General features: G+C 44.4%; 1 protein-coding gene across 1 annotated transcript in view; it reads right to left on the reverse strand.

The window, feature by feature from the left end:
• Positions 1-12,526: 12,526 nt before the first annotated feature.
• Positions 12,527-20,152, reverse strand: part of dacha (dachshund a) — a 60,563-nt gene continuing 52,937 nt past the window's right edge. Inside the window, exons 5-9 of the mRNA XM_070434535.1 lie at positions 19,266-19,414; positions 18,927-19,074; positions 16,340-16,486; positions 15,455-15,519; positions 12,527-12,661 (exon numbers count right to left, since the gene is read on the reverse strand). Coding sequence (XP_070290636.1) covers positions 12,527-12,661; positions 15,455-15,519; positions 16,340-16,486; positions 18,927-19,074; positions 19,266-19,414 — 644 coding nt within the window. The remainder of the gene's footprint in view (positions 12,662-15,454; positions 15,520-16,339; positions 16,487-18,926; positions 19,075-19,265; positions 19,415-20,152) is intronic.

The following is a 20,152-nucleotide window of genomic DNA, read 5'->3' on the forward strand; positions in this document are numbered from 1 at the left end:
TGTTTTAATTGATCTTGCACAGCCTCCATAAAGGTATGGACACTAATCAGTTGTGATACAGTAATAATTGAAGGCTGCGATGTGGATAGGTGATGAGTTTATTACATGACATGAAGAGGAAGGCAACACTGCAAGGCTATGTGGGCTTTGCTTGTGAACGTTTCAGCTATCTCCTTATTGTCCGCTGTTTAATCTCTCGAACCAACCAGTTCGTCTCCACAGTGAATGCAAACCAAGACCATCCATCAATTGTCAGGACTGAATCAGTTCTGGAAAACCGTGTGGACTGGGCAGGATTAGTGTCCTCTTTGGCACCATATTTCGAATGATGCTACGTCTCATGTTCCATAGTTGATTGGGATTTCGTCTGATGATGCGATCATGCAAATCAGTTTCGATTTGTAATATATCTTTGGGTTTTCGTGCATGCCGGAGGGCGAAAGTCACTGTCTCCCGCTGAACTGACTGACAGACAGACTGACAGAAAGACAGACAGCTCTCTCCTCGTAATGATCATACTTCCTGCCAAAAAAGCCTCGCCTGGAAGAAAAAGTTGCAGGATGTCTGGAAAGACGTTTAGATAAAGCAGGAAAGGTCCACAGAGACAAAAGATAGACAAAATGTGGTGAACCGGTTAACATCATTTTCAATACACACACTTACAGTAGCTATGTACCTGAACCGTATAGCATGGTGGTCAATGTTGAATCCTCATCAGTTACCCACTCTGAGGTATACAATATGCTGATGATATCAAGAAAACAAGTGTAGTCCATAACCAAGGCGTTTAGGTGTGACAGCTAAATATTTGTGCCATCTGAAGAAGAGTCCCTCACTGGCTAAATCTCAAGGGTCTAGCACTTCCTCTCTCCCAGTAAAAACACTCCAGGCAGGATATCCAGCCAGGCCTTAGAGGAGCGAACAGAGCGGAGAGAGGAAAGCCCTCTCTTCTCCAGAGCTGCTGACCAGAGCGTTATCGCCTGCAGACATCTCCGCCGGGCCAGCAGGCTTGTTCAAACCATTCCCATCTACTGAGTGGCAGAGCAGGAATAAACACGTGTTAATATGGTGGGAAGGCTGGTTGGAGAGTGTTGKTGCTGTTTGGTTTTGTGGTGATGATGTCATTTATCACAGGGTGACAGCCGCATACAACGCACTGGGAACCAGGGGCCGTTCCAGCCCGCTGTCCCGTCATATCAGCTCTTTGTGAGAATGTATAACAGARAAGTGCAGGCCAAGTCGTTCTTCACGCTCCCAGATCGCTCCAGTGTACAGAGACCTACACACACGTACACACACCTGCACACACACACACTATAGAAAAACAAATAAAATGTGCAACATAAACTTGCGAAGAGAAATATTTTACTTGGACACTTCACACACGCACGCACGTAGGCACGTGCGCGCACACACACACTGACTAAAACAAGAGGGCAACATCATACATACTGTAGATGTACTGTCATAGGCCCATGTCTGGAGTGTAATCTCTTTTTTTTGCAAGCAAAGGTAAAAAAAAAACGAGAAAGGTCAAACTCTTCTCCCCTGTCCCTTTTCCAACTCGGTGTGTAAAGGTGTGTGTGCGTGTGTGTTCTCTGGGAAATAGTAGGTCTACAGTGTGTGATTCATGCTTCTGAGAGCAGCGAGATGCGACTTGACATTTTCCTGCTGTGGTGTAGCCCAATTCTGGCTCCATGCTTCATTACATGGCGTTCCCCATACGAGGGCCGACCCAGTAAAAATAGCCTGGACTGGTTCAAGTGAGAGARAAAAAAAGTGAACATTAGCACACTTCAGGTGCCCTTTGCCATTCTCGACCTCACCTCTCATAACTGAAACTTGAATTCAGTCATTCTCAACACACAACATGTACAGGCAAAGACACACACAGAGGAATGACCTAAACACGTCATTATTTTACAAATCCCCATCCGGCCATTTTGACAGTCTCTAATGTGGAAGAGACATTTCTATCAACAGCGTTATTATAATGCAGTCACCCTCCCGTTTGTAGTTGAGATCTAATCTGTAAATCATTAACGTGGGGATGTTTGTCTGCTCCAAATGGATAAACAAACTACAGTAAACAGTTCCTCCATTACCTCATCTACTCACTTCTTGGGGGGGGGGGGGGGGGGGTAACTAGAGGGGAAACATTTCTAGACTGCTTTCTCTTCAAAACCCACACACCTATTATTCACTATTCCGTCTAGTAATGAAATTTACTGGCTGTTTTTTAAGGTGCCTGAAGGTAATCATTAGTTCCAAAGACACCCTGTAGACAGGCCCTTCAGTGGGCTGCTTTTCAAAGCTTTATCTGCTTGTGTTTTTTAAAGTTAAATGGCCTCAATTTAGTGCTAAAATTTTTTCAATGGCATGACAAAAACAACGGGTGGTTTGGTATTGTTTTACCTTTATGTCTATAGTTGTGTGTGTGTGTGTGTGTGTGTGTGTGGTGGTGTGTTTGTGTGTGTGGTGTGTGTGTGTGTGTGTGTGTGTGTGTGTGTGTGTGTGTGTGGTGTGTGTGTGTGTGGTGTGTGTGTGTGTGTGGTGTGTGTGTGTGTGTGTGTGGTGTGTGTGTACATGTCCGTTGGTTTGTGTGTGTGAGCAGAAAATATAAGGAACACATGACATTGTGGGTGTGGGAAAACAATCCGCCCCTATCCGCCCGCTGCAAATATCGCACCACAAACCAGCCACAGACACTTGTGCTGAATTGTTGTACAGTCTCTGAATGGTGAAGTCTCATGGGACTTATTTCTCCCCAGCAATGACTGAAGACCATCTGATCTCTCCTCCGTCCCCCAGGCCCACACCAGACCAGCAGGGAGACAGCTGAGACAGCTGTGGTGTGGCGCTGGCTGGTTGGAGGATATAACATGTGCCAATGCATCCAATTAAACCATTTCCCTTTGCCAAAGTCCATCTCTCTCATTCCACTATGAACCATTATCTCATGGTGGAGACTGGGTAGGCATGGCACCAACGGGAGGAGAATTAGTGAGGCAAAACATGTTCTTGATCATTATTTACGCATGCTTTATCTTGTTTTGAGGACGGATTGACAAGTTATATAATTACATTGAGATTCCAATGCTGCCTTTGCCGTAATTCCAATCTAATTTCAGAACTTGTCAATAAGGCTGGGATTTTTGTCAACAATAAAGTAGATATGACCCACTGGGTACAAACTGGTTGAGTTAACGTTGTTTCAATGTACACTGAACAAAAATATMAACACAACATGTAAAGTGTTTCATGAGCTGAAATAAGAGATCCCTGAAATTTTCCATATGCACCAAAAGCTTATTTCTCTCAAAKTTTGTGCACAAATTTGTTTACATCCCAGTTAGTGAGCATTTSTACTTTGCTAAGATAATCCATCTACCTGACATGTGTGGCATATCAAGAAGCTGATTAAACAGCATGATCGTTACACAGATGCACCTTGTGTTRGGGACCACAAAAGKCCACTCTAAAATGTGCAGTTTCGTCACACAACACAATGCCATAGATGTCTCAAGTTTTAAGGGATTGTGTAATTGGCATGCTGACTGCAGGAATGTCCACCAGAGCTGTTGCCAGATAATTTTATGTTCCTTTCTCTACCAAAAGCCACCTCCAACGTTGTTTTAGAGAATTTGGCAGTTTGTCCAATCAGCCTCACTATCGCAGACCACGTGTAACCACACCAGCCCAGGACCTCCACATCTGGCCACTTCACCTGCGGGTTCGGCTGAGACCAGCCACCCGGACAGCTGAAGAAACTGTGGGTTYACACAACCAAAGAATTTCGGTCAGAAATCGTCTCAGGGAAGCTCATCTGCGTGCTCATCGTCCTCACCAGGGTCTTGACCTGACTGCAGTTTGGCTTCGTAACTGAGTTCAGTGGGCAAATGCTCACCTTCGATGGCCACCGGCATGCTGGAGAAGTGTGCCCTTCACGGATGAATCCCGGTTTCAGCTGTACCGGGCAGATGGCAGACAGCGTGTATGGTGTCGTGTGGGCGATGCGGTTTGCTGATGTCAACGTTGTGAACAGAGTGCCCCATGGTGGAGGTGGGGTGTTGGTATGGGCAGGCATAAGCTACGGACAATGAACACAATTGCATTTTATCTATGGCAATTTGAATGCACAGAGATACAGTGACGAGATCCTGAGGCCCATTGTCGTGCCAATCATCCCGCAATCATCTCATGTTTCAGCATGATAGTGCACGGCCCCATGTCTCAAGGGTCTGTACACAATTCCTGGAAGCTGAACATGTCCCAGTTCTTCCAAGGCCTGCATACTCACCAGACGTGCCACCCATTGAACATGTTTGGGATGCTCTGGATTGTCGTATACGACAGCGTGTTCCAGTTCCCACCAATATCCAGAAACTTTGCACAGTTATTGAAGAGAAGTGGGAAAACATTCCACAGGCCACGATCAACAGTCTGATTCAACTCTATGTGAAGGAGATATGTTTGCATGAAGCAAATGGTGGTCACACCAGATACTGACTGGTTTTCTGATCCACGCCCTACCTTGTTTTTAAGGTATCTGTGACCAACAGAGAAATCTGTATTCCTAGTCATGTGAAATCCATAGATTAGGGCCTCATTAATTTATTTMAATTGACTGATTTCCTTATATGAACTGTAACTCAGTAAAAATCTTTGAAATTGTTGCATGTTGCATTTATATCTTTCTTCAGTGTAATTTGTCAAGGTATTGTGACGTGGAAGCTATGCAGAAAATACATTTGATTTGCAAGAAGTCATCAACTGTTGTTTTGGGGGTGACATTTCAACCACAGGTTTATGTCGTCATGGTAACCCATTTTCAACATACACAAACCTCGTATAAAATATGTTGAATTTGTACCTTTTGAAACAACATCCGATCTTCAACGTYATATCCACTATCATAAAAAATATATAGGCTGGGTAGCATCTCCTACTGGAGAGTTAATCTATTCTGTCTATTCATCCATTTGGTCTCTCCTCCAAGGTTTTAACCATGCCCAGCTTAGATATTTGTCACTGACTTCTACCAATATGCTATTGTGACAATGATTATTGTGAGATCTCTTAATACCTAAATAGATTCACTGTTGCTATCGAAGTCATTCCAAAGGGTAGGTTTAAGAGAGCAAATTAAATGTAACCATACTTAATAAGTCCTATATGATCAATGATACTATTTGGCCTACAGTTGAAGTCGGAAGTTTACATACACTTAGGTTGGAGTCATTAAAACTCATTTTTCAACCAATCCACAAATTTCTTGTTAACAAACTATAGTTTTGGCAAGTCAGTTACTTTCCGCATGACACAAGTAATTTCTCAAAAAATTGTTTACAGACAGATTATTTCACTTATAATTCACTGTATCACAATTCTAGTGGGTCAGAAGTTTACATACATTTAGTTGACTGTGCCTTTAAACAGTTTGGAAAATTCCAGAAAATGATGTCATGGCTTCATTAGAAGCTTCTTCATTAGAAGCTTCTGATAGGCTAATTGACATAATTTGAGTCAATTGGAGGTGTACCTGTGGATGTATTTCAAGGCCTACCTTCAAACTCAGTGCCTCTTTGCTTGACCTCATGGGAAAATCAAAAGAAATCAGCCAAGACCTCCACAAATTGTAGACCTCCACAAGTCTGGTTCATCCTTGGGAGCAATTTCCAACCGCCTGAAGGTACCACATTCATCTGTACAAACAATAGTACGCAAGTTTAAACACCATGGGACCACGCAGCCGTCATACCGCTAAGGAAGGAGACGCGTTCTGTCTCCTAGAGATTAACGTACTTTGGTGCGAAAAGTGCAAATCAATCCCAGAACAACAGCAAAGGACCTTGTGAAGATGCTGGAGGAAACAGGTACAAAATTATCTATATCCACAGTAAAACAAGTCCTATATTGACATAACCTGAAAGGCCGCTCAGCAAGGAAGAAGCCACTGCTCCAAAACCTCCATAAAAAAGCCAGACTACGGTTTGCAACTGCACATGGGGACAAARATCGTACTTTTTGGAGAAATGTCCTTTGGTCTGATGAAACAGACCAGCTTTCGGGTGAAAGCCTGTGCTTTAGTACATATTACATATTAGAACTGTTTGGTCATAATGACCATCGTTATATTTGGAGGGAAAAGGGGGATGCTTGCAAGCCGAAGAACACCATCCCAACTGTGAAGCACGGGGGTGGCAGCATCATGTTGTAGGGATGCTTTGCTGCAGGAGGGACTGGTGCACTTCACAAAATAGATGGCATCATGAGGAGGAAAATTATGTGGATATATTGAAGCAACATCTCAAGACATCAGTTAGGAAGTTAAAGCTTGGTCGCGAATGGGTCTTCCAAATGGACAATGACCTCAAGCATACTTCCAAAGTTGTGGCAAAATGGCTTAAGGACAACAAAGTCAATGTATTGGTGTGGCCATCACAAACTCCTGACCACAATCCTATAGAAAATTTGTGGGCAGAACTGAAAAAGTGTGTGCGAGCAAGGAGGCCTACAAATCTGACTCAGTTACACCAGCTCTGTCAGGAGGAATGGGCCAAAATTCACCCACCTTCTTTTGTGGGAAGCTTGTGGAAGGCTACCCGAAACATTTGACCCAAGTTAAACAATTTAAAGGCAATGCTACTAAACACTAAATGAGTGTATGTAAACCTCTGACCCACTGGGAATGTGATGAAAGAAATAAAAGCTGAAATAAATCATTCTCTCTGCTATTATTCTGACATTTCACATTCTTAAAATAAAGTGGTGATCCAAACTGATCTAARACAGGGAATTTTTACWAGGATTAAATGTCAGGAATTGTGAAAAACTGAGTGTGAATGTATTTGGCTAAGGTGTATGTAAACTTCCGACTTCAACTGTATATGTAGTATTTGTGAAGTCATCAACAATTCAAAGCAGGGTTCAACTTAAAATAGACAATACATATAGGGCTATAGGGTTTCAAGCTTTAGTTACGTCTCCATCTCAACCAAAAAATCCAAGTTATAGAATTAATCAAATCAAACTTCACTTAAACCCGTATCACTGAAGATACACGTTCAGATTTGAGGGGCGTTTCCGATTGMGCCGACATATACAGAGTTCACCGTGAATGTAGTCTCCGCAACTGTGGGAACATTGCCTTTAACTGTCAATCGCGCTATAAAGTGGATTTTCTGCGCTACGGATTGAATAGAGCCCTAAGTCAGTGGCACAAAATATATATATTCTTCAAATGTTGATATTTGGTTGAATTGACAACCAAACACAATTCAACATCACTTTTGCAATACAGTGCATAGCCTAATAGCATCTCGATAAGTTAACAGTTTATATGTTGGATTCACGTCTCTAACTAAACCAACAACAGGACTAAGCCAGTGTCTCAGGTGAAACTATCCAAGCATTAGATCTTCTTCAAATGTGGATATTTGGTTGCGTTATCAACCAAAGATAATTAAATATGACTTTTGTAATACATTTAAGGATATCTTACAAACTTATGTTACACATTTTAAAGTTGAATAAATACTGTAAACACTTCCATGGCTACATTTTGAGTGTACTGTAACTATGTATGTCTTCTTATGTAATCACAGAAAGTGTTGATGTTCAAGATAGCATGCAAAGGTCTGTGGAGCTCTTCACAATTGCCAGAATCATGAACAGCATTGATCACTTGCACTTTTGTACTTTTAATGTAATCTCAACCACAATCCAGGCCATTTGGTTCGGCTATTAGATGAAGCAAACCGATAACACATTAAGCTGTTGTATAAAATGCAGAATATCTGACATTGTGTTCCCGTTTGAACTTTGTTGTGCTTTTAAACGGTTTTAAAGCGCAGTAATAACACATTGGGAATTCCAAAAACCTCTGGCTGTCTTTTTGAGTGTGTAAATAAAGGTTGAAATCTCATTGATCAAAATCTCAAACAAAAAATATTACCCAAATGTCCATGTTGAAATGACTGGGTGTACCAAGTGGGGAGTGCTTGTCAATTCCCATATTGTCAGTCGCCGCTGCTGACAACTTTGGCGCATACACCGTGTATCTCAGCTAATTTCAATGCATTTGATTATTGATTTCTCCTGTATTGATTTGAAGCTGTCAGGTGGGAACAGACTTTGTATTTCTCCCAGCTTGTGTTTCCGTCACAGCATCATCACCATCTCTTCACACGCGGGCCGGTGACCCCGAGGAAGACATCTGAGAGATGGGGAACATGCGAAAACAGCTTTGGTTTACTTGTCAATACTGGAGTAGAACGCTAACCTGAGGAGAGCCTTGTGCAGGTAGAAACCAGGCTGTGTTCCAACACCGTGTATTGATGACAGGCAATCGTTCAGGGCTACAGTGGCAAGATCTGTCCAAACAATTCCTCTGCAGAGAGGTTAAGTGACATCGATCCAGGATTCCGCTCATATTTCATCCCAGAGACCAATATTCTTAATTGACATGGATCTGCTGTTATGGATTACGCTCGAAGAAAAAGAGTGAGCGTGGAAGARAAAAATACATGCACCTGCCCCACAAGTCAAGGTCACAACTCCTTGTTTGATTCCCCTCTCCTTGTTAGTGTTAATCAAATCCTATGTTTTATAATGAAAATAATGCAAATTTTCCATTTTAATTCCACTGATCAAATAGCCCTCTACAGCAATTGTCTTTTCATTAAAGAAATCACTGATCATTAATTAAGCATTTTGACTACTTTACATAAAGCTTTAAGTGAGGAAGGGCAATCAGAAGCAGATCAAACGACCTGTCTCTAATTGAAGTGCAAAGCACCCCCTCTTCCCTCCTCCTCGTCCTTCCAGTAAGGCTCTCTGACGGAAAGTCGAGAGGACTCCTCCAGGGCTCCTTCGCTCCTCACACCATGGGACTATAGCTGGCCGCTCTCCATCGCTCTCTCTTTGCTTCGTCCTCCCAAAAGGTTCTCACTCAACGAGCTAGAAGAAATACGCTTTAGTGCGGCACTCACTCACACAGGGAGAATCGTTTCTTTGGAGGTGTGCGTGTTGTTGCTACCGCAGACAGACCCCAGCAAGCAGTGAAACAGAGGACACAGAAAACTTCAACCAAACACCTCTGAATCTAGAACTTTATTACTAAAAAACAAACAGAAAAACAAAAAACAAATCTACCACGATGTCCAGAAGTATGTTTTATTGTTTTTGTGTTATGTGCAAGGCTGTGATGTGATACTATTATCATTAAAACAAGGTCAACAATTTTAGATAGCTGCCTGGTTGTGATCATGGTAATAATGAAATTCCCAAAATTCTTTAAAAATATATTTAAATTGGCAGCTTTTTTAAACCAGCAAGTGTAACTTTTTACCAGTGTCGTATCTACATGCATGCTTGCATCGGATGTGCATTGGGGTATTTCATTTTACTTTCGTTTTTTTTTTTTCTCACTAAAAATGTATCCACTTCATTACGACGTCAGAATAGCAAACGCTAAAGCATTTTTTTTTTTACATGTCTAAAAACGAAGGGGGGATAAACAGAACAGGGGTTACTGTAATACTGTATTTATAACAGCAATAGAACCTTTGAACTGAACACAGCAACAGAGAAACCTTTACAGGAGGAAGGGCTCTATAGGATAGAACTCAATATCTCTTTCTTTGTATCCAGACTGAGCTTTGAGTAAAACACACTTAAAATAAACACTGGAACAATGCAGTTCAGGGAGCGGACACATTTCTAAGTCAACAGACAGTAGTGACATTTTTCAAAAATACCCCCCCCCCACTCCCCCATCCACCCCGGACAAAAAGAGGGGAAAAGCGTAGAAATTCAGAAACCATTTGAGTCCCTTTAACTTGATGATGAACAGGGGATAGAAGAAGAGAAGCACATTTTTGTCTTGAATTTGACATTTCATATCCTCCTTCAGACTTTTGAGCTTTAGGAAGATATGATCCTATATATGCGCTGCAAGACTTGTGCTATTGGGGCATCGGAGGAATCAACAACTAATAACGAGAATAATAATAATAGCGAGAATAATTAATAACAATAATAATAACGAGAGGAAAATCGGCTTGGAGAGAAATAGGATAGRGAAGGAGGATAGGCTTCTGTATGTGCTTCACAGGGAGTAGAGAGAAATCCAAGACAGTTTTATTTTCAATGGTCCTTACTTTTTTCTCTCAAAGAGGGTAGAACAAAAGTAGTCAAAACAAGTAAAATAGAGGGATTTTTTTTACAAGTAGCTGAAGTGGGATGATGGGGCAGCAATAAGCAGCACTCCAGTGTTGCCTCTCACCCCACCACACCCTCTCTGCAGTCCTGTACATGAGTTTCAGGGGATGGTTTTGGGGATCCATTCCTCCCTCCAGTCATCCCTCTTCTCCACTCGTCCTCTCCCAGCCAAGGGCTCTGTCTCTGGGGAAGCCTGCAGCGACAGCCCTGGGCCAGGTCTAGAGAAGCTGGAGGTCTCTCTCAGTACATTATTGGAGGCTTGGTGTAGGGTCTGTTCTCTATTACGGAAACAAAGAAACATCAGTTAATCAAGTGCTCCATCCACCCATCTTTACTCAGTGTCATACCGCCGTTTTATCGCTAATCTCAAGCTATGCTACACCTTTTGCCATGAGGCGGAGAGAAAATGTTGCTGTTTTAAAGCTAATATCGTGCAATTCTACACATTTTGACATAACCCAAAACACAACCAAAACAATCTGCAAATGCAACCAACAAGTTTGTATAGTCACAAGCTTGATGTAGTCAATAACTAAACTTTTGACTACTTTAATACACTATAAACTTATTAAAATTGGGGGGGGGGGGGTAGATACAGTACATAAAGTGCTTTCATTCTAAACAGTAAAACGGATATGTATGAAAACACTCAAATAAAAGCTGACATTCTGTAGTGTTATCTCATATGAAACATTTCATATCAAATCCAAAATGCTGGASTATAAACCCAAATGTACAACTTTTAACTTCACTGTTCAAATAAATACAGAGGGGAGTGTAAATAAAGATGTTTCACGAGGAAAGTTGTTTACTCTCCAGAGTGTGTATATATTTCAAATCATGTGAAACTGAGTTTGTGATTTTTCAAGTTTTCCACGAGCATGAGAATAAAAGTTCAAGAGCAACCAATGGATTAAGTATCTATCTCCTTTAATGAAATGTGCGTCAGGAATAATATGGGCGATTAATCATTTAGTGTTAGTTGTCAACAGGAGGGGACAGCTGAAAGAAAAACAGCTGGATAACAAAGTGACTGGAGTCAGCAGCTGCRTGTTAATCTCTACATGGTAGTAAGCCACCGTCAGCTCCTCTCACTGGAGACAGAGAGAGAGAGACAGAATGGGCAAACATTGTGCTGTGCTAAGGAGAGTGGTTCTGCATGTTTGAAATGGGTTCTGGAAAAATAGAAAATATGACGGAACATCATCAAGACGGGGGGGGGGGGGAAGCACCGTTCGGTGGTGTTGGAGGACGAGGCCCAGAAAGAGCGAAAAGGATGGTGATGTGCTGTCTGTACTGTCAAGACGAGAAGAGAAGAGAAACCCTTCCTGGTTCTCTAATTATATTCCAATGTCAATATGTACGGTCAAGATGTGACATTCGTTCTATCTGCTATGTTTAACCCTTCCCGGGGCAGTGTGAATAGAATAGATGTGTGGTTTGTGTATGTTGCAACACCTCTGGGAGCCCTCCTCGGCAGCTCAATCCATATTTAACACGGCTCTGGCCCTCTGGCCCCATTCTTTTCTGCATAGACTGCAAACTGGCTAATTACAACAGATCTGGGACTGCCATAAAGCTTCACCTGGATAGTTCCTGCTTGCTCTTTTTTCATTGGGTTGCCAATTAGTGAGCTGCAAACTTTGGAAATGAACGGTACCTAAGGGTCTCATTTGCTGTATGTACAGCACGTGTTTGGAACTAAAGCAGGTTATGAGATTTCAAGTTATTTGGGGGTAGATTATTCATGTGGCTGAAGATGCTGAGCCGTTTGTTTAAGGAACAAGTGGTTGTGATAGGAGCCAGAGTGAAGCCAGGAGTGTGTTGGTGTAATAACACCTTGAGTGTTGAGGTCCTCATCTATCCTTTCTGGGTCCTTGCCTTTGATTACTTTCTCCTGCCCCCTCCCTCCTCACCCCCCTCTCTCTTACTCTCCCCCTCTTCTCTTAATCGGCTTGCAAAATGATGTCACCTCCTTTTGTATTCAGCAGTTTCTGTTACCTCCACTCATCTTGATTAATAAAACAGACGCAGGTCGGCGTAATAGGCCGTAACACACAGAGGAACCTGAGAAAGTGTAAAAAGCTTTTAGGCCCAGAAGTGGGATCTCAGCAAGGACAATCAAACCTAATGAAATCAGTTGTCAGTGCTAAGCTTGCAAAACTGTGAAGTCCAACTTGGGAGTGAAGCGAGGTGTAATTAGATTTCTCCCAGTGTAATGGATAAATGCGGTGGGCTGTGGGGGTGGAGGGGCCGGACAACACACTCCTGACTGGAGCTCGTAAGCCCCTGTGGGAGAGAGTCAGTCGGCTCCCTGTCCCCAAACAGCCAGGAGCTCCAGGAGAGGCCCCATGCGCCCAGCCACAGCATCCCCACAGACAGACACCTCTGCTGGGCATGGCGGTAGTGGGGCGATGGACAGCCTGGTGGACTGGGACTGGACGAACACACCACATCAGCATGGGATTCCAAGCTGGCACAGTTGAAACAGAGCTTATTTTAATAGCACTGTAACTCAGATTGATTGCTACATAGTGAACGCAATCATTGATAGGTAGGAGGGGGATAAGATCTAACGATGCTTTCATAATGGTAGCTCAGATCTAATCAGCCAGTCGTGATGAGGCTTGAATGCAATATTACTGAGATAATTATCCTTTAAAACTTTGGCCAAAGGAAAGACCTTCAACGCAAACAGAAGAAGCATAGGAATAGGGTAGATGTGCCCAACCCGTTTTAAGCAGTAACACAGGAATTCATGGTTTTTGGGAAAAGGTCCTCAAATGTAATTGAAAACTCCTGTTGCTGTGGACGGTGCCCGACCGCTCCAGAGCATGACCGAAGGTAGGGAATGATTATAGTGTGACAGTGTCACCCACGCCTCTCTCTCTCTTCCTGTGCCCTGCGGAGGGCAGTGGAGCGCGAGGGAAGGTGCTCCGTCTGTCCCTCACATGGCCGTCGGCAGTTCTCCCTGCTGCCCTAAAGGTCAGGAACGCCATGACCCCATAATCCCCTTCTCCACACTGTCATTAGTAACGGACAAATACGTGGATTTACAAGGCTGAATGTCAGATAATGATGTGTTTTGCGATAGGAAAACACTACAGTAAGTGGGATTAGCAATGACATCCTAAAGTGCTTGCTACACATAGCCAGCCTTGAAACATGTCTGCGAGCCAGTACGTCTGCGTCCTTGACGTTATGGTTAGGACTTGAGGTTTTAGCTCTGAGAGGGGTTCCATACTTCGGTAATCCTGACCAAGACCGCAGATTTAAACTCACCTACAGACGACCCCCTCACACTGATAATGAACCCTGTCCTTAGAAAAGCAAACCCCCCCCCCCGAGCGGAGTAGCCTATTGATACGAGGAGAGGAGGGCCTTAACATTCCGCTGCGTGGCGATGCTGTCAGAAGCAAGAAAAATGGAGAGCCCTTTATTTGCAGACTGTGAAATTGGCTCTGAGAAAAACAATCTCCACCTTCTCATCTCCACTGAAACACTTTGCAGCACACTCACCGGATGTTCCGTAAACATATGTATTTATTCACCTATCGCAGCCCACATTTCAATAAGACGTACGGCAGAGTGTCTTTAATTCGCCTTCAGACATGTTGATAATAGGTTCCATTTATCAAACGGAACTTCAGCTGCGTTTTAGGGGGATCGGATGGGAGGGCGGAGGTGGAGAGGCAGGGGGTTCTACAAACAAAACTCGGAGAGAATGGAAGCGTGAAACGCATATGCAACAACATCAGTTTGTAATCTTATTCCGAGGGGTGGGAGTCTTCAAAGAGGCCCAGGCGGAGAGCGGAGTGCTGACGGAGAGAGAGAGAGAGAGGGAGAGTCTCTCTGGTTTGTGTTTGCTGTTGTGTCACAAGGTACTGTGAAGAGGCACTAAGGCCCACGTGTGGAGCATGTGGAGGCCACAACGTCCCCCAACCTCATCAATCCCCTAACGTTGACCTCCACATGTGAGCGTACTTTCCGACATTAACAAGTTCATCTGAACGGTACTTTGTGGCGCACATATTGTGGTTTTATGACTATATTAGGAAATAGAGAGCTATACCAAGCCCCTGTTCCTTCATCATGCTACCTCGCCCCCTAGCTCTGGTTATATCCATGTATGAATATCATGTATCTGGGGTTCTAACGTGATGCTCCCAGAGGAGTGCACCGCCAACTGCACCGAGTCACCTTTTACTTGTAAAAATGTCCATTCTTTAACTGCCAGCTTTTCTATGAGTGCTGAAAATCGCTCGTTTTTTTTTTACATGATATGTGACGTCGGTCAAATTGCGCCCCGCAATCCACTGTTTTAAAATGGAGTATGAAGTAGGAGATGTCAAACGTGCACTACCACTCGGTCACTTTATAAATATGCATTCTTTAATGCTTACCTGTGCTTGTCCTGATTGCGTCCCCTGACAAAAAACCCAAAAATTGTTCGTGAAATGACAGGCTGCTCCTTCTCCATTCACAAACAACGTTGCGTAAAATGCTACTTTTATAATTTTTTTAAACGAAGGATATCAGCACCCAAAGGAAAGCTCTCAGTTACACAGGACAAACATAGGTACAAGGTAAGCATTAACGAATGGACATTTTTACAAGTGTCGACTGATAGTGACTTGATGTAGTTGGCAGTACACACTTCTGGGAGCATCACAACTTAACTCCTTAGATGACATTATACACTGAGTGTACAAAACATTAGGAACACCTTCCTAACATTGAGTGGCACCCCCCTTTTCCCCTCAGAACAGCCTCAATTCGTCGGGGCACGGACTCTACAAGGTGTCGAAAGTGTTCCACATGGATACTGGCCCATGTTGACTCAAATGCTTCCCTCAGTTGTGTCAAATTGGCTGGATGTCCTTTGGGTGGTTGACCATCCTTAATACACAGGAAACTATTCAGTGTGAAAGACCCAGCAGCGTTGCAGTTCTTGACACACTCAAACCGGTGCGCCGGGTACTTACTACCATAACCTGTTCAAAGGCACTTAAATATTGTGTCTTGCCCATTCACCATCTGAACGCCACACATACACAATCCATGTCTCAAAAAAAATCTGTATTTATTTAACCTGCCTCCACCCCTTCATCTACACTGACCGAAGTGGATTTAACAAATGACATCAACAAGGGGTATAGCCCCCCCCCCCCCCCCCAACAGATCCCAGAGACTGAGAGGGAGCTTGAACCAGGGGCGTGCTAATGCTTACCCTGTACAGCGAGTTCTCCTGTTGGCTGCCGTTACGCTCCGGCTCAACCTCTGGTATCACTGCCTCTGAAATGGAACACAACCGTCAGTTAGACTGCTACATCTCACCTATCTAGCCTACATCTCACCTATCTAGACAGTCTCCGGTGTAAGAAACATATCCAGGTGGAGGAGAAATTCTATCCAAGGACAAATTATGTTTTAAGTGGGGTGGGGGGGGGCTATCTGAGATCGTACGGAAACGGGGATTAGATTCAGATAGGTTTTCTGCAAATAGCACGAGAAGTAGCCTGATTGTTCACACAATAATGTATTAGCCCGACAACGTCAGATGAAAGAAAACCCAATGCATTTCTTCTAATAAATGCATGTTTAATCAGCCTTGGAAATAATTGCTCTGCCCTCTGAAATGTTTGCAGATGTGTGCTGTGTTCTTGATTCCGTTCCCCCCCCCCCTCCCCCCCTCCCCTTCACTGCTCCTGGTACGATATTCAGAAAATAACAACTGAAAATGAGGAGCTATCAAAACAATTTGCCGTTTTTAAGCGTTTGCATTTACAGCGTTTATGATAGTATCTGTATCCATTTCCTCCCAGGGCAACAATGCTAATACGCTGGAAGTGATAAGCGCTAGGACCGCTGCGCTGAATGAAAATATCTGCGTTGCTTTACAGAGAAGAATGAGGAAGACAAGTACTGGATTTTTAAAAAAGAGATGGGGGGGGGGGGGGGGAAGATGGAAAGGGCAGGGGGAAAGAACTTAAGAACGGATGAGAAAGAGTGAAAAATATGCATAAAACTAGATGAGAGGAGAGTTAAATAGGAGGAGGAGGAGGAGAGGGGCGTATGGAGGAGAGGAGCAGGAGAGGCGAGTATTGAGGCCTACCGTTGAGACTCATGCAGAGGTTCTCTGGGGAGGTGGCCGTTTTGAGGGCCTGCTCCACCTGCTCACGGCGCTTGGACTCAAACTCCAGAGCCTCCTGCAGTTTCCTCTTAGCCTTCTTCTCCTTCTTCAGGCGCTTCTGGATGGTGGCTGCACAGGGACAGAGGGACGGAGAGGGGGAAGATAGCCAGTGAGTTGACAGGCTCACCTCGACTGAGTCAAACTGGGGAAAAAAACGTTGCATCGGTGAATCCTTAGTGCTGCCTCCCAGTACTACAACAGCTAGCCTGGCTGCGCCAGCCCAGCTCAGCCAAGCCCAGAGCTGGCCGCTAGGCTGTCTCCAGTTGGCAGCTCTTGGGGGTGCCGATTCTCCCCAAATTAACAGCCAAATAAAAAGCGTGTTCCCAGTAAAGAGGAACCAACGGCACCATGCAGAAGCACCAGCTCTGCCCTGTCTAGCTCAGAGCTGCTAACACCTCTAATTACACACAGCTGATTGGACAAATCATCACTTTACTGCCTCTCTATTAAAATACACATTTGAATAACAGGCAATGAAATAACAGCCATGGTTAATAGATAATCAGTGTCTGTACATATTGTTGGAGTTGTTACCGAGACGACTAATTGCCTTAATTTCTTGGCCGGGGTTGAAGATGCACAACTCAAATCTAAATCAGACACGGATGTGTGCCAAGTCCAGTATAGACGCAAGCACATATTCCTTTGACTGGATTTTGATTTACTGTATGTATATATTCATGTATTCATTCCCACTGCCAGGTCTCTTTCTCTCACTCAATTCAATGGGGCTTTATTGGCATGGGAAACGTGTTTACATTTGCCAAAGCATGTGAGAAAGAAAAAAAAACAATAGGCAAAAGTGAGAAGACACGAAACAACATTTACGACAGACTACCAGACAATGAACCGTAAACAAAGGTTTAAAAACGATAAAGACATTTCAAGTGTTATATTATCAGCTATGCACAGTGTTTTAGCAATGTGCAAATACTTGTGGTACGAATAGTAGCGGAGGATAAATAAACAGATACGTTTTATGTTTGTGTTCCACTGGTCGCCCTTTTCTCATGACAACGGGCAACAAATCTTTCCGGCTGTGACGGCACACTGCGGTATTTCGCCTGACAGATATGGGAGTCTATCAATGTTTGATTTGTTTTCAAATTCTTCGTGGGTCTGTGTGATCTGGGGTAAATATGTGTCTCTAATGTGGCCATACATTTGGCAGGAGGTTAGGAAGTGCAGCTCAGTTTCCACCTCGTTTTGTGGGCAGTGTGAACATAGCCTGTCTTCTCTCGAGAGCCAGGTCCGCCTATGGTGGCCTCCCTCAATAGCAAGGCTATGCTCACTGAGTCTGTACATAGTTAAGGATTTTCTTAATTTTTGGTTCAGTCACAGTGGTCAGAAATTATTCCACTGTGTACTCTCTGTTTAGGGCAAGAGAGCATTCCAATTTGCTATGTTTTTTTGGTTGACTCTTTCCAGTCTGTCAAATACTGTAGTTCTCTTTAATCTTTCTCAAAATTTGGTTGGGTCTAATGGTGTTGCTGTCCTGTGGTTCTGTTTGTGTTTGTGAACAAAGCCCCAGAACCACCATGCTGAAGCTACTCTTCACTAGGTTCATCTCTCTGTAGGTGAGGGCTTTGTGGTGGAATGTGTGGGCATGGCTTCCTTTGAGGTGGTTGTAGAATTGAACAGCTCTTTTCTGGATGTTGATGACTAGTATAGTGATAACTAGCGGGTGAAGTCCTCCTTCTGCTCTGCGGGCATTGATTGGGGTTTTGCGTTGTACACAAAGTATATTTTTTCTGAATTTTGCAATTGAGTGGTTGTCCCATTCTGTGAATTCTTGGTTGGTGAGTGGACCCCAGACCTCACAACCATAAGGGGCAATGGGTTCTATAACTGATTGAAGTATTTTTAGTCAGATCTTAATTGGTATGTTGAGTTTTAGGTTCCCTTTGATGTTCCTTAGTTCATTCACAGCTTTGTGGAATTTACCTGTGGTGTTGGTGTTTAGGCCGAGGTAGGTATCATTATTTGTGTCCTCTAGGGCAACGGTGTCTGGATGGAATTAGCATTTTTTTAATCTGGGCTTCTGGACCTTTTTTGGAACACCTGACAGCAACTGTGCAGAAGATCTAGGTGCTGCCCCCCCCTTGGTTTGGTGACATAAGCACCAGATCATCTGCAAACAGTAGACATTTGATTTCCGAGTCCAGAAGGGTGAGGCCGGGTTGCTGAAGACTGTTCTAAGTGTCCTCGCCCACTTCATTGATATGTATCAATTGCTATAACGGTATAATCATATCTCTCTCTCTCTCTCATCTCTCTCTCTCTCTCTCTTCTCCTCTCTCTCTCTCTCTCTCTCTCCTCTGCCTCTCTCTCTCTCTCTCTCTCTCTCTCTCTCTCTCTCCTCTCTCTCTCTCTCTCTCTCTCTCTTCTCTCTCTCTCTCTCTCTTCTCTCTCTCTCTCTCTCCTCTCTCTCTCTCTCTCTCCTCTCTCTCTCTCTCTCTCTCTCTCTCTTCTCTCTCTCTCTCTCTCTCTCTCTCTCTCTCTCTCTCACCTCGGCTGTGCAGTTCGGAGGTGAGCTGTCTCTCCAGGCTCTCTCTCATCTCTCTCTCCCTGTAGAGTTCCATCTTGAGCTCCTTCCTCTCCTGCTGGACTTGTTTCTCCTGCACACGGGCATTGTCCACCGCTACCTTCAGCAGGCCCTGCGCCGCCCGAGGGGACAGAGAAAGAAGCGCAGCACTTTAACCTTCAACTCCACCGCTAACCACCAGAGCACCATAACACACACACGCGCGCACACACACAAACACACACACAAGCACAGAACACCACACAGCAGCACCCACTCCCACCAGTGCCACTATATTCCATGACATAAAGAGTGCGTCTCTACCTGGATGTTGGTGAGCAGAGTCTCCACGGAGTTGAGTCCGTCGGCGAAGAGGAAGGGGGCAGGGAAGCCTGGAGGCAGGGTCTGTCCTCCCAGGGGCATCTTCTCAAAGCCGGGCTTCATCATGGGCAGGGCCAGCTGCGCCTCATCTGCTTAACACGACACACAATAGACCTGGGCTTACAACCAGCTTCATCACACGTCACGGGGCTGTTCAAACAAAACGGATGCACATTCACACATTCCCTCGCATTCACAGGACCATATGAACCGTTTAATAAAGCTAAACGCATTGCTGATGGGAGACAGTGGAAGCAGCAGAGAGGGAAGCAGCGTGGTGTGTGAGGAGGACGCCTGGATGTCCTGGACAGCCTCTCTCTGAAGAGTGGTTCATCTATAAGGAGCAGAGCGCAAACCCCAGATCAGAGCAGAGTATCACCGCGGAGACAGCTACCGAACAGCAAAGAGCATCATATTTTACCTTCCCACAGCCCTCTCTATCCTCCCACCCTCTCCTTCCATCCATCCCTCCCTCCCCCACCCACAGAGGGAACGACAGGCCCGGGGTCCAGGGGAAAATAGATAGAAGCCTGAGAGTGGCTCGAGCCATGATTCACCCGGATAATCTGGCTCGGCGAGATGACACCAGCCATCCCGGCTTCCCGGGGCAAGACAAATAGGACAGCCAGGGTGGGAATTGTGATGACAGTGTATCACGGGTCACATCGATTTCCCGCTGCGCTCCCAGGCTGGCCAGATAACCCTGCACTCCATTCTGCCCATTGTTCATATTCCACCTGTCCCACAAGCAATAAATTTCCCCCTGTACTGGAAAGGGCATTAAAGTAAAGAGAGGGAGAGGGAACGAGAGAGGTGGAGAGAGAGAGAGG

This window comes from Salvelinus sp. IW2-2015, linkage group LG23 (assembly GCF_002910315.2).
Source record: "Salvelinus sp. IW2-2015 linkage group LG23, ASM291031v2, whole genome shotgun sequence".
In the NCBI taxonomy this organism is placed as follows: Eukaryota; Metazoa; Chordata; class Actinopteri; order Salmoniformes; family Salmonidae; genus Salvelinus; species Salvelinus sp. IW2-2015.